The 14,478-nt window shown below is 41.9% G+C and overlaps 1 protein-coding gene across 2 annotated transcripts in view; it reads right to left on the bottom strand.

Moving 5' to 3' along the window:
* Nucleotides 1-806: 806 nt before the first annotated feature.
* Nucleotides 807-14,478, bottom strand: part of LOC109953291 (protein tyrosine phosphatase non-receptor type 14) — a 33,876-nt gene continuing 20,204 nt past the window's right edge. For both annotated transcript variants that reach the window (XM_020588741.1, XM_020588732.1), the window contains 12 exons: nucleotides 14,183-14,270; nucleotides 13,884-13,966; nucleotides 13,649-13,709; nucleotides 12,933-13,011; nucleotides 11,335-11,801; nucleotides 9,924-11,225; nucleotides 8,503-8,643; nucleotides 7,199-7,417; nucleotides 5,840-5,968; nucleotides 5,413-5,647; nucleotides 4,942-5,105; nucleotides 807-4,485 (listed from right to left, as the gene is read on the bottom strand). In XM_020588741.1, coding sequence (XP_020444397.1) covers nucleotides 4,357-4,485; nucleotides 4,942-5,105; nucleotides 5,413-5,647; nucleotides 5,840-5,968; nucleotides 7,199-7,417; nucleotides 8,503-8,643; nucleotides 9,924-11,225; nucleotides 11,335-11,801; nucleotides 12,933-13,011; nucleotides 13,649-13,709; nucleotides 13,884-13,966; nucleotides 14,183-14,270 — 3,097 coding nt within the window. In that variant the 3' untranslated portion in view covers nucleotides 807-4,356. The remainder of the gene's footprint in view (nucleotides 4,486-4,941; nucleotides 5,106-5,412; nucleotides 5,648-5,839; nucleotides 5,969-7,198; nucleotides 7,418-8,502; nucleotides 8,644-9,923; nucleotides 11,226-11,334; nucleotides 11,802-12,932; nucleotides 13,012-13,648; nucleotides 13,710-13,883; nucleotides 13,967-14,182; nucleotides 14,271-14,478) is intronic.

Genomic DNA, 14,478 nt, shown 5'->3' with positions numbered 1-14,478 from the left:
ATACAGTGCCTTGCAAAAGTATTCATACCCCTTGAATTTTTCCACATTTCATCACATTACAACCACAAACTTAAATGTATTTTATTGGGATTTTATGTGATAGACCAACACAAAGTATTGCATAATTGTGAAATGGAAGGAAAATGATACATGGTGTTCAAGATTTTTTACTGAATACATATGAATACTGAATACACACTTTTCTGATTTTTATTTTATTTTATTTTTTCCCCCAAAGCTATTACAATTTAAACTGTTCTGCTTCTTAACATCAAAGATATCGAGCACTGATTCAGGTTTTCATTCTTCACTGTACTCCATCTTTGCCTAAAACTTCAGCACCATGTAAAAAAGGACAGCTAACCAAAGGGACTGTGAGGTCCAGCTGGCGTTTTTATTGAGCTGCAGGATTAATATTAAATATAAAGGACATTTACATTAATGGGGCATGTAAAACTAGAGGAGTTCTTTCATCTACAAGACTACACATCCATCAGGGAATAAGTTACAAGTTTTATTTGCTGCTTTAAAGCGCCTTAGATTTGCATTACCTGCTTATCTACTTTATATTTGACTTGTATTTTGTGGCATTCATGTGGATGGCAAAGTAAGACTTTCATGTACAGGGAAACACGTTTCCTAACTGTGCATATGACAATACACACTTTGACCTTTGACCTGTCACACATTTTAATCGCTTATCCATCAGAGGCAGACGTTTGTGTGCAGGGGGTCAAAGTAACAAAATCCCTGTCTGCCACTCAGAGCTGCTGCCTAACCAGAAAATAAATTTTGTGGCCACAGTCTTAAAGAAAATAAGGCTTTATTGCATAATGAGCAAGTATGACAGCTTCATGAATGTTCGGGGATGAAAAACAAAAAGATTGATACATTGAAAACACATATACAAAACATATGTACACAAACATATCTGGGTTTTGCCAAAAATTTAACATAAGGGGAAAAAATAAAATATAAACAAAGAGTGGAAGGCTGTGTTAGAAAATACTGTCATAAAGAACAGAAGTGCAACAAAACACTTGTCAAGAAAGCATAAAGCTTATCTGAGAATATATACATTGAAATAGAAAACATGCATAGTTTATTATGTTGCAGTATTTTTAGGGTACCAAGTCAAGGAACTATATAAATCATTTGTGGAAATCTTTTCTCACATGCCCATTATGTACAAAGTTACTTTAGACATGACTGGCTTTGCATTAGATTAAGAAAAATAAAAACATATTTCAACCTAACATGGATGAAGAAAATTCTTCAGAGTAATTATATGAACAGTATCAAGAAACTTGGCAACACAATAATCTGATGGGTTTGGATCCGATTATGACAAACCGCTGCCTTTATTTTAGCATAGACGAAGTCACTTTTAAACTACTACCCTTCAGAAATAAACCAAGATATCAGCATTCTCCTACTGCCATACTCCTTACCTGAGAGATGGCTAAATGATTTGAAAAGATTTTATTCTTATAACAAAAAGCAAACAAATACTGATTTAATCTTTGGAGGTCTAAACAAAGATGTAGTTTACCAACCCTACCCCTAAAACAAGGATCAGATAGTTCCTTGTTCCAATAAGGCACGATGATGCTGCATATACAGCATTTTCAGTTTAAGAGCATGGTTTTCTTTTGGTGGCATATGCAAACTGTGAAATTATATAAATGATCTCCAGTTCATTGTACAGACATTTTCTTCAAAATGCTTTCATGTAATAAATGTGATAAGATACATGTGACTCAAAAAACAAGTGATTGTTAAAATACACTTTGTGTGTGTTTTTGCATGTGAAAGGAGATCTTAAAGGATAAGGTCAGTCGTTCTCTAGGTTAACAGTATTTTAAACACTCCTTGTACAGAAATTAAAACCAACAATGATTTGCATCTACTCACTGTTAATATCTGTCAGCCCTGGATTATCATATTTATCTGTGCCATAGACCTCCACTGAAACATTTGTGCACTAGTTGATGTTTCCTCGTTGCAAAACACAAGACCCTAATATTTTTTTTTTTTTTTTTTTTTTTTTTTTTTTAAATGTTACCCCAAAGGCTCCAAACAGCCATAACTTTTTTACAGCGTCTAAAGTAAGCAAGATTCAAGAGCCCATATACAAGATCTCTGGATACTGTTAAATATTAGGGCCATGTTTCTTGTATATGCACTAGGAAGACTTTCCAAAAACTACAGTGAAAATTAAGTTCAAAAGGTTAACACGGTTATCAATGCTGGATTCAATGGCAAAGGTGACCACAATGGTGATAGAAATAAATAAAAACAATTGTTACAACGTTGAAGTAAATATCTGCTGTATTAATAATATGTTAAAAAAGATTTTAGAACAGAATACTTTTGTTTGGCAAACTCTTTCAGAGTGTAGCGTATAGTAATACACTGCTGCCACCTAGTGTTCATGAAGCATAGTGCCCTTTTTAGTAATGGCTAATTAATGAATGAGAAAGGTAGCAGGCAGGCAACCTATAGAAACTGTAAGTGAGATATAGAGAAATCTCCAGAACATAGAGGGCACAGACACAGTGATGCCACCTCACATGCATGGAGGAAATGTGCACACTAGGGTTGTGCAGTAATACAGTATTTTGGGGTATTTAAAAATAGCAACAGTATTCTTTTAATTACCTTCATGAAAAAACATCTGCTGTGTAATGTGCACTGTTCATAATAAATGCCTGAAAAGTGTGTCGATGTCCGGCAGCAGCACCACTGCCTGTTTGAAGATGCTATAAAAGCAATGACAAAATTCCTGTAAATGATGTTAAGCCTAAATTATCAAATAACCTGTCAAAATGATTAACTCATTAATTAGGCGCTCTCATACTTGCGCATGACATGACAGCCTCTTATAGAGATCGTAAGTTGTTATCGTGCCATGTTGAATGTTGGGTAAATGTGCCATTTTGGAAAGATCACACTCATTATCCTTCAGAGATATACAATACATACATTGGTATGTTAATTTAAAAAATAAATACTATCCCATATAGTTACATACAGTAAAGGATACTTCAGATATGTTCAAACGTCCACTTTGGTGTCGAGTCTGAGCGCAGGCACAACAGAAATTGATTCATCTGCAGTGTGTCATCTGCCGACAACAGCTAGCTAGCGTTAGCTCCTGAACCAAGAGCTGAGATTAGAGTGTGGAGTCATTTTTCTGTTGTTCTTGTCTGTTGGGGAGGCAGACAGTAATACCATATACCAGAATATATTTTGGGGAAGATTTAAAGTTGCATTAACTAACTTCTCCTTCTAATTTTCAACCATTAAGGGTGAAGTGAAAATCAAAACGAACTCTAGCAGTATCCCCTCCTGCCCCATCTGTGAAACTAAGTCATATGTGGTAATGCATACACATATGTATACGTACGTCTAATGTTGTTTGTAGTGGATGAATCTGCAGCAACATAAGTTTCAGGCTAGGCTTTGATCATTTGCTAATCCAGGAAAACATGCATTTCTGCTAACTGGACAATAAAACACTAATGTTGCAGTCCAAATTACAACTATAATCAATTGAAATGCTAACGTTAGCCAGTTACAGTACTTGGCGTCTGCCAGGAAGAAAGCCACATCTGCATCAACTTTTAGTGCTTTGGATGTTTTTAATGCTCTCCATCTCTGACATGCCAAACTGATGTTAACTCTGGTTTTACCTTGTTCTTTGTCACACGCTTTCTGTGCTACAGAACACGGCCTCTTGGGTCCAACGGCTCCACTCCCATCCTGGTTTGTATTTGCACAGGGAGCCTCTATGGTCAGTTTTTGAAACAAGCCATACTGGTTTGAAAAGCACATCTTATAACCCGTTTTAAGATGTGCATGGAAAAAGTGCGGTGAAGAGTTTAACAACACTACCAGAGAGGGGTAGAAATAAACACAGGGCCTGAAGATAGCAAAGATAAATTTGTGCTAAATCTTAGTTAATGCACCTTTAAAAGGTATCAAAAATTGGATACTGCCCAACCCTAGCGCACACATTCATGCGCCACACAGAAGGACCAGGTCCGTGACTGAATCCCAGGAGATAAAAGAATAAAAGTGGAACACTAATTAGGAGTAATTGTCATCAGATTCTATACAGGCCAGTCCTTTCCTCAAGGCAGGAAAGGACTGGTGTATAATCATAAACCATACCTGATAACTGCCACATCAAAGCCTCAGTCTCAAAGTGGAGTTGCTTCTAATTGCATCTGCTTTCAACAGATGCTCAGTTATACCTGTTGTACAAGTCCTCATATGAAGTACCACTGTTGTCACCTGGTGCCATTCTGAACTATCATGCAAGGTCAAAGGTCATGGCCCAAAGGCCCGGGCTCAGATGAGGCGGGAGTTTTTGAGGGACTGGATGAGGACCTGGTAGACAAACTTGTACTGGGAGATGGTCTGCACCATCAACATCCTCTGCTGCCTCAGCTCTGACAACATGGTGGGAACCTCCATTGGCTGAAGAAGGAGGAAGAAAAGAGACAAACAAAAGACTGTGATTGGATTAAATTAGAAAAGTAGATCTGTTTTCCTCTGTGCAAGAATAAGGCTACATTAGAAAAGGAGGATTTACTTAGTGAAATCAAAATGGATCCTACCTGGGTGAGAAAGTGTTTACTAAGCGTTGCAAATGTAGCACATCTTTTTAAACAGCTCTGCTTTCAGTTGTTTTCATTTGTTCATTTAAGTTTGATCCTTGGTCCCATCCTCATTTAACTGACTTCACAAAGAATTTTACAAAAATTGTTTTTCATCCAACATAAGATGTGTAGAAAGTTAGGATTGGCATGATGAGACATGTCCAAGAAATGCTGTGATCCTAAAAATGATCTCACCTTGACTTAATCTTAATTACAATCAAACTCTTAAACTTGGGACCTCGATTGCGGCCCTCAAAGCCTCCTGTCCACCCACCTCATTGTGCTCCAAGCAGCTGATCATGAGCTCAGTGAGGATGACCACTCCAGTACGACCCACCCCAGCACTACAGTGCACCACCACAGGAGGATTGAGACTCTTCGAAGTGTCCAGCATGGAGTTAGTGTGTCTCCTTACAGACTGGATCTCCTCTAAGTAGGCTGCCAGAAAGGAGGAGGAGTTAAAGACAAAATGCATTGTGTCTGCCAAGCTGAAAAGAGAATTTCCTCTACACGATTTACTGCCAAAATGCATTGTGTCTGCCAAGCTGAACAGAGGATTTCCTCTACACGGTTTACTGCTGTTGTTGTTGTTCACTTGTAGTATAGTAACACATTTTCAGTGTGTTGCTTGTCTAAAAGAATGAGAATTACATTTAATTGCTTTGAGTGGTCTGTATCACTTCCTGTCGCATCTTAAAATTCACCCAAATGACAACATATAAAATAGTGACAGAAACCCACTCACAGAGAAATCCCACGACATATTCAGGACAGCCCTGCTCAGGCCAGTCAGTGTACTGCAGGTGCCAGACTGTCCTCTCCTGGCCAGACAGCAGGTGTTTGACCTTTAACCCTGTGGTGGCGTAGCAGCCTGAGTCAGTACGGAATTTCGTGGTCACCTTGAACTTGCCGTGAGTGGCCGAGTTGTGCTTAGAGCCCAGTTTGGGCCAATAGCGGTGACTCTTGGACCGTCCACCCTCCTGGATAAAAGACAGGAGGGTTGATTTGATAGAAGAAATAAACAAGAAGAAGAGGATAAAGGGAAACAAATGTCTACAATGAGCAATGACACTCATACATAAACACAAATACACAGGAAAACACCATCATCCTATTTTTCCATACACAGGAAAACACCAGCTGTCAGCAGCTGAAAATGTATGTGAGTGTACCTCCTCAGCAGTAACCATGGCGATGACATTGACCCCCTGCTCCCAGACCATCTGCCAGAAGTCGGCACAGGTGTTGGTTAGCGGGCCCTGGGTGGCAATGTAGTGCCACTCCTCTCCTCTGATCATCACCTGCACAATAAAAGACAAAAACCTGCATATAAACCAAAAATGAATGATGCATATTTTAAAATACTGCCTATTTACAGATGTTAGGAATAATCTCGTTCCCCACTGGGGGGCAGTGTAAACACCTCTTTTCACTCATACTATGAAACCATCACCACCTCTAGCTTCCTTTTGATTCCCTTGTAATAATAATCATGAGGACACACTCGGCATCTTCACTTCACTCCAGCCACAGAGAATCCACAGTGCCATTTCATAATCAGCATGCCCCAGCTTATTCTTCAGGCCACCTTGTGATTGTAAACACAATATTAAATGATGGATGGCTTTTTGTTCGGTGGCAGCTACCTTAAATGAAGGGAGAAGTAAGAAGGTTACACTCTGATAGGCAGCAGCTCTGTGTGGCGATTGCGCTCATACACCAGACCACAACTAGGCGTACACACAAAATGTACACAGCTCTTTGCAACTAAACATGCTTAGCAATAGTGAGAGCAGCTCAGGCTCCCTTAAAAGGGTTTGAAGTTTGGACCACATTCTTTGGGAATTCCACAGGCTCCGTGAGCTTAAAGGCCCAAACAGCCTTCAATAGCTGCTTTTCATCCTTTTCCTTTGAGCCAATCCCTGCTTAGAAATGACCACAACAAAGACTAGCAGAAAGCCCAGTATATCATGTTTATGCTCCCTGTTTGAAATTTGTTGCAACACACGACAACTGACCGACTGTAGCTGTCAGTAAGAGCAACAGAAAATAAACCTGAATCTTGTAAAATAACTGCACTAATTTGACTTTGTCAGTGTTATATTTTTCTCCTTGAAAAGTGACAGATTATTAAATCTGATTTTACATTCAGGACATCGTGTTAGCATAGTAAACATCATAGGAACCATCGGGATGTATAATGTGATATTTCTTTATACTGTATAATGTTGTCCAGTGAAAACCATGCACCTCCAATTTGGGTGATTTTTAATTTTTCAAATAAATTGACTTAACTTCTTAAGCTAAATAAAACATTTAAAAGCCACAGGGTTTTCTGAAAAATGTATTCTCACAAAGCCCAAAGCAGGCCTGTGTTCCGTTGCTCATGAAAAGTTCACATTTTTAAGATCTAGCTTTCCTAGATATAAAATATGCAAGTAAACAGAGAAGCTATCAGTTACAGAAAGTTAAGCACTGTAATCATCCCCAAAATGTACTTTTACACTTTCACGTTTTACCCATGAGCACACCTTGATATGCGAGGCGTTAATGTAACCCGTGTTGTTCTCCTTGTTGGGTACAAGCTCAACGCGATTCTCTTCATAAGGAACGACGTCACGGAAACGGTTGCGCTCTGTGTTTTCGGGCAAAGTTGCTGTGGTGAGAATGCAGTTTGCCCTCTTTTTAGGCACCTGCTCAAACTCAGTGAAGACCTGTTCCCCTTCCAGCTTCAACTCCAAGGTCTTACACTGCAAAGACAGAGAGGAGGAGTGTTAGTCAGTGAATACTAAGCAACACATCATTCAGAGGTTTTTCTTTTGGTCTCCAAAGGGCTTTTATTCGTTTACATTCCACCATATCTAAGAAGCTATTCAGACCAGGAGAATCCAGAAATCTCATTATAATATGTGCCCACATTTCTAATCTCTTGTCATGACACACAGCTAAATGCTCAGTTCAGTATCAAAGAATTCAAAGTATGTCTAAAGCAACACAGCTGTAAAGGAGCAGAATATGCAGTGGTTGTATTCAGTCTAGTGGGGGTTTGTGTTTATTAAGCCAGTCATGTTTGAGAGGGCAGCATCTCTGTCTCTGTGCCTCGCTCGGGTCACATTCTTAACATACCAGTGGGCCTAGAGGTGATAAGCACCACCATGCCGCACGTTCCACAGCTCACTTAGGGCTTGCCCCCTGTTATCTTAGCAACAGTCGGGACAAAGCCTGGGTTTCACACCTCTGCATTCAAAGGGAAAAAAAAAAAAAAAAAAAACAGGCAGTACTTGGGAAATGGATTTCATTAAATTAATCTGATTATCAGAGACTGTTTTTTGAGTTTTAACATGGCAACCACCAGCCAAACATGTTTGGTAACAGGTGAGAAAGTTGTTTGGTTGGTTTATCCTCCAATAATAAAAAGACAATCTGTGCAAGTAGAGTCTGGTCTTTTGGGGATTCTCTAATTTAATAAAAGGATCCTTAATCCAGGATAAAAGTAGTTGTAGGAATCTGGTGTGATGACATTTTCACAGTCAATTTACTTAAGTCAACTTTCCGCGTGTGTGAGTTAAAAAGAATCTTGTGTTGTATCTACAGCACAAATGTTCAAATTATAAGAGTATGTGTGACTAAACCTACAGTTTTCACAGAGGCTTTGGGCAGCGCAACAAAACAGAGGCTCAAAATCATTTCAAACCCAATTGTTTTTATAGTTAAAAGCACATACTAACATAAAAACAAAATAAAAAGAACATTTACAAAATTCAAAATTCAGTTAAAGAAATAAAATCTTGCAGACTCGACAACTCTACACAGTTTCTAGGTGCAAGCACCTTACCCGTTCATCTGTATTAGCTTTGGCGCCTTCCTCCCCAGGACTCTCGGGGACAGGCATTCGGGCCACATAGAGGCCGTTGAGGGCAGCCATCATCAGCGGCCTCTTCATGGAGTCCACAGACATCTTTTGTCTTTCCAGTGTCTTCAGGAGAGAGGAAAATCCAGGTGTCATGGTTACAGGTACCAGCAGCATTGCATGACTTACCAACCTGATGTGGCCTGAGCGCAGTCCGCACACATGCATGATTACTGGTGTATATGTATGTGTGTGTCCTGTTGGTAGGGTAAACCTGGCTGTACCATTCACCTTGTACTCTGTCCAAAGGTGTGAATTGATAGGCCCCGTATATACAAAGCCTGTTAAGAGTAGGCTTGTACTTTCTTATCTGCCTCATTGCCTTCAACTTTTCCTTTCATCCTTGTGTTTCCTTCCTTACATAGTTTCCATTCTTTCAATCTTTTTTTTGTATTCCCACCAAGCTCTTTGGGCCCCTTCGTCTTTACGGCGCACACACTCCCTCTGTCACCCTGACTCTTTCTCTCTCCCAGACTCTGACCCAGATTGCTGAGTCCCTCCTTCCACCAAGGATTAGTTCTCCTAATGCTATTAAACCTCCAGGACTGCACCGGCCTGTCTCCCCTCTTGAGCTCCCTTCTTCCCTGGGGGACAGTCAAAACAACAGCTTGGTGGTCACCAGGGTTATTCTACCAGCTGGTATGAATAACAGATATTAGCTTTGTGAGCTCACATCACACAATTCGCAGCTGGTCACACCAGTCTTGAACAGAGGGGTTTACTGCAACCAAGTGAGGCGATTATATGTATTAACTTATACCTTGACTCTGGTGCTGTTTCAAATGTGTCTTAATAGTGAGCCAACCTACATAAGAACATGCAACCCAAAGAATAATTTAATGGATTTATAATGGCTTTAACTGCGTGGGGGGACTCAGATCCTAGTGCTGCCCTTCCAGGTGCTGAACCCTGGATTATTGCTAATCAGGAGCTATGAAACTAGCAAGAAACAGACTTTAACATTTAGAACTGTACCAGCATGATGGGCTCTTTCGTCTAGTACAGGATGACATTCTGATTTACTGTTATATCTCCTGTTAATTTTCAGGTCAATTAACCTGCTGACTATTTCACAGCTTAATTTAAATTCTGTTGTTCAGTTTGTAAAATGCAATACTGAAAAATGTACATCACAATTTCTTATCAATCTTCAAAATCTGTCAAAAACATCTTATCTCAGTACATACAATACAGAAAACCAACAGAAATTCCTCACATTTAAAATCTGGATGCATCACGTGTTTGCTGATTGTGGGTGATAAATGGTCATAAACACTGCTTTTAAATCATTTTCTGTCACTGGAATAATTTAATCAATGAGTTGAGTTACTGAATGACTGTCTTACCCTTTGAGCGATTTCCCGCTCCACTATGCTGTCTTCCAGGGAGAACATCTCTGACACTGGCCTCTCTTTGACTGGCTCCTTCCTCACCCTCTCCTTCACACTTGTCAGGTCCGGTTCTGAAATGGATGGACCTAAAACTGCACCATTCACCCCACCCTGGTCCCCTCGTGTCAGTGTCCCACCTGCACCAACGCCACATCCAGGCCCACCACCGCCATGACTCTGTCCTATTTTGAAGGCTTGGTCCTGGGCTTGGTTTGGGTCCAGTGGTCCCTGGTTGCTCTGTAGTCTTTGAGTGTGGTTGTGGTGGTGAGTGTGGCTGTGGGTTCGAATCTGAGTGTTGCTAGGAGGTCTAGGAGGACCAGGGTACACTGGAGGGGGTTTGTTGGGCAGCTTGGCCAGAGCAGCCTGGAGCTGAGCACTAATGCTGATGTCCTCATTGAGACCTGGGATCTGAACATCCAGCTCAGGCCTCTCCTCTTCCTCCTCCTCCTCTTCTTCACTCTCACTACTGTGTATGAGCATGGTAGCATTGGAGAGAGTCTTTTGATGCTGATAGGCCACTGCTGCTAGCGGCGCTACAGAGGCCTCTGGTGCTTTCTGAGTAGGCATCTGCATAGGCAGCTCCTTTGGCTGCTGAGGAGGGGGCTGAGGTTGTGGCTGGGGTTGAGGCTGAGGGGTTTGGGGCTGGGGAGGAGGAATGGCCTGAGGCTGAGCTGGCATCACATGTTCTCTAAGAGTATTCCTACGATGCAAGGGAGTATTCATGCCCTTCATCACCATGCCCTCCATTCCTCCTCCTCCTCCCCTCATGCTGCTGATCACCTCCATGCTGTGCCTCTTGCCCAGAGTGCAGCGGTGCTTAGCAGCTGCAGTTAACGGTTCACTAACCTCCTGCAGGGACTGATGCACCACGGCCGAGCTATCCGGCTGGAAGGTCTTAACTGACAGCTGCACCATGCGGGTAACCAGCTCAGGACTGCTGCCCCCAATGCAGCGGTGACGGTGGCTGGCCAGGTCCGGTGTGCTGGTGGCTGGGCGGAAGGAGCTGGATGGGTAAGGTGGAGGAGGGCGTGACACATGGTTTCGCAGCATGTTAGCCGTTGCTGCACAGGTTCCTGTGTTGGTTCCCTGTTGTTTGGTATTTGCCAGCTCAGGTGTGCTGACAGTGTGAGAAATGGAGCTTCCTATGCCTCCACCCCCGCCCCCACCACCATTAACACAAGGTGAATGACAGGGACCCTGGCTGCTGACTGGCCCTCCCTGATGAGGGCCATGGGACACTGGCTTACTGTAGCTGATCTGAAAGGTAGGCAGTCACAAAAAAATACATTGTCAAATGTAGAAAAAAAGAGCAAAGAGCTTAGAAAATTCAACAGTAGTACACTTCATTTAGATAATCCACCTCTACCTGTGGAGTGTAAGGTCCAGGGTTGGGTCCCAGGCCATGATAAGGACCCCTCTCCCTCATTTCTGGCTGGCTATACACCAGTGCTTCAGGCTGGCGGTAAGCACAGGCATTACTGATGTTCAGACTACGTAACGATTGGCTGTGGAGTTCATGGTGAGCAGGCGGCATGTGCCGCTTCTGACGCATGACAGCATCGTACTCAGGCGTGGGCCGGTAGGACGGAGCAATGATGGCGCTATGGCGGTGGCTGGGGATGTAGTCGGGGCGCATAAGCTCACTAGGGATGCTGAGGTTGGAGGACATGGGTGAGGGTGAGATGAAAGTCTGGGAATGATTGAGAGAGCTCAGGCTGGGGCTGCTGTACATGCTTCCGTTGGGTACAGTACCATTACGGAAGGGAAAATCTACTGGGCAGCGGTCCAGACTGGTCTCTGACTTGTAGTAGGGGTCGTCATGGAAAATGCTGTCTACAGAGCAAAAGGGAGAGGAAAAGTTAGTGAGAAAGTAATAAAATCAGTTTAACAGCTCTTCCACAGCTGATGCACTAGAATCCATTTAAGAAAACAAGGATGTAAACTTGTGAGGAAAGCTGATGTTTTACAGACATGCAGTGGTTTCCTTTTAGATGCTGTATGTTTATTGAAGTTCTGTTAGTGCTCAACAGAACATGGTAGACCAGTAAGAGCACATAATTAACAAAGAGGAAGGTGTTCAAGCCTACAAAACAAACTGAAGTCAAAAGACAGACAAGTACAAACAAATTAAATGAAAAATAACATGCAGCTCTAACAGCTGTGAATCTAGATCAATCCTCTAACGGCCATGTGATGAAGAATAACATTTATCATTCCAACTGATATTGACTTCTTCCAGTGAAGGGGGTTCAAATTTTTCCTACAATACCCAAGTTTGTCCCTGATTCTTCCAAAATTTAGCCAGTGCCATACATAAGGTGGTTCTGGTGTTTATCGGTGTGGTAATTCAACTTATAAAGCCATAAGCAATGAAGACTCTTGGTGACATTTAAGGTGTCTCTGATGTGAAAATGTAGTTAACGACCTCACAACAGACTGGATCTGGAATACTCTTCTTCAACCATAATGAAGGAGACAGTTGTATCTGTGCATGTTATTCATTTTAATTAAACAAATACAATATTCTCACAAGTCAAATGATCTTAAGCCCACAAGCAGGCACAATCTCTGTCCACACAGATGGAGCGATGGCTCCAGTCATACTCCAGGATGATCTCACACCCACGCACAGTAGCGCACTCAGACTGTTTTTCCACTTGCTCTGTTTTTTCAAGCCAGCATAAGTGAAGCTGTTTGAATAATACATCAGTGAAAGAGTGAAGCACAAATGAGGTCACTGTTCTGCACCCCAAACATCGAGCTCTAACTGCTCGAGAGACAGTTAAAATGGGACAAATGGTCTATGAGTCACACGCCTGATGGGAACAACACAATTAGCTCCATTCAAAGGCTTCAGTTATTATGAGTGAGGCAAAAATGTGAAGTCACACTGTGGTTAAAGGATGAAGTTTACTCTAAATATGTTTGTGTTTTTCTTTGCGGGCGTCTGTGGTTGACACATACCTTGAGAGCTCTGTGTGTCTTGATAATGCTCTCCATACTGAGAATGCAGTGACTGGAAGTTACAAGACTGGGGCCGGGGCTGAATGAAGAAACACAGCAACACAGTTAAGAAGATGCAATTAATGGTTTCACTCCAGTAAGTTATGTATACCATCCTGATCTTCACATATAGTACTGAAACAGCCTTAAAATGTCACACACTTTATTAATTAATTATTTTTTCAATGTAATTGTCTTTGCACTACAAGGTAAAGCCATTATTTCACTTTTATTAATCTACACATCAGGTGACTGTGACCAACTCAGATCTACCCTAGGGCCAATGGAGTTGTCAACCGCCAGTGCCTGCGGTTCTCCAGACAGACATCTGAGCACAGCTATTGTGCCACATTTAGCCTAGCCATTGTCTGGCCAGCTGGGAGGGAGGTGCACAAATCATTGCCTTCATTGTCATACCGGAAATCAGACCAAGCAACACCCTTGCAAACTTTCCAACAACACCCACCGCACCACCAACGCACTTTAAAACCAAGTCTCCATGACACCATTAAGAGCTGCCCTGAGTGGGAGAACAGGGTCAGCTCTCTAACCACGGTTGTTTTTGTCTTTCATCACATATTCTCCCTCTGTCTTTCTGATGGACCAGAGGCAAGAATGAAAAGACTGTGTCAGTGGCCAGTGATATTAAACCATATCAAAGAGAGCTAATGCGCTACCAGAGAGAGGCGATGAGTCCAGGTGGGTCTCCTCCTGATCGGTGCAGGTGAGTGAGTGGGCCTATGGAGAAACAGACAAAGATGATTTACAAACTACCGGTATCATGAATTCACCAGTTCAAGATTCATTTTCACATAACCATCAAATGGTTGGTGAAATCTTAAACACGAAATGAGAGATGATACTGGATTTAAAAGTTCTAACGGCCTTCAGCCGTGTGTCCTCGAGACTCACTCTGCACAAATCTTGTTCTGTTTGTAGAACTTGTGTCTGGCCGTGAAAAGACGAGCGATGTACTTGGCCATTTCCATATCCTCCTGCAGATACACAGAAAGAAAAACATTGATATTTTAATCAGACATAGCAGTTGTATTTTTGCATTTTAATTTGCCCCCTTAGTTTTCTCTCTGTGTACTCATATCTGGGAATGTGTTTGTGCTTTTTTTTGCTGTTGTTGTTGCACTTCCCACTGAAGACCTTGTACAAAGCACACATGTGCATGTGCTGAGACCACCTGCAGACACAACACTCACCATGTGAAAAATGATGGTGTCGTCTCTGCTTGTTATCTCCACTGTGATGGCTGACTTGTTGTGTGCTATGGTACCAATGTCCTTCCACCTGTCTCACACACAGGACGACACACACACACACACACACACACACACACACACACACACACACACAAATGCAAGGATTTAATTTTCCCATACTAAATTCCTTCTGTTTTTTGCATCTTGATTTATTTGTATTAGTTTCAATACCTAGGCTACAAAAAAAGACAAATATGGAAGGGGGGGGGGGGGGCCCACTTTGTGGGGAAAGGGTG

The sequence above is a fragment of the Monopterus albus genome, unplaced genomic scaffold, assembly GCF_001952655.1.
Source record: "Monopterus albus unplaced genomic scaffold, M_albus_1.0 scaffold9.1, whole genome shotgun sequence".
NCBI lineage: Eukaryota > Metazoa > Chordata > Actinopteri > Synbranchiformes > Synbranchidae > Monopterus > Monopterus albus.
Note: the sequence above shows the minus strand (reverse complement) of the source record. Positions and strands in the feature narration are given on the sequence as shown.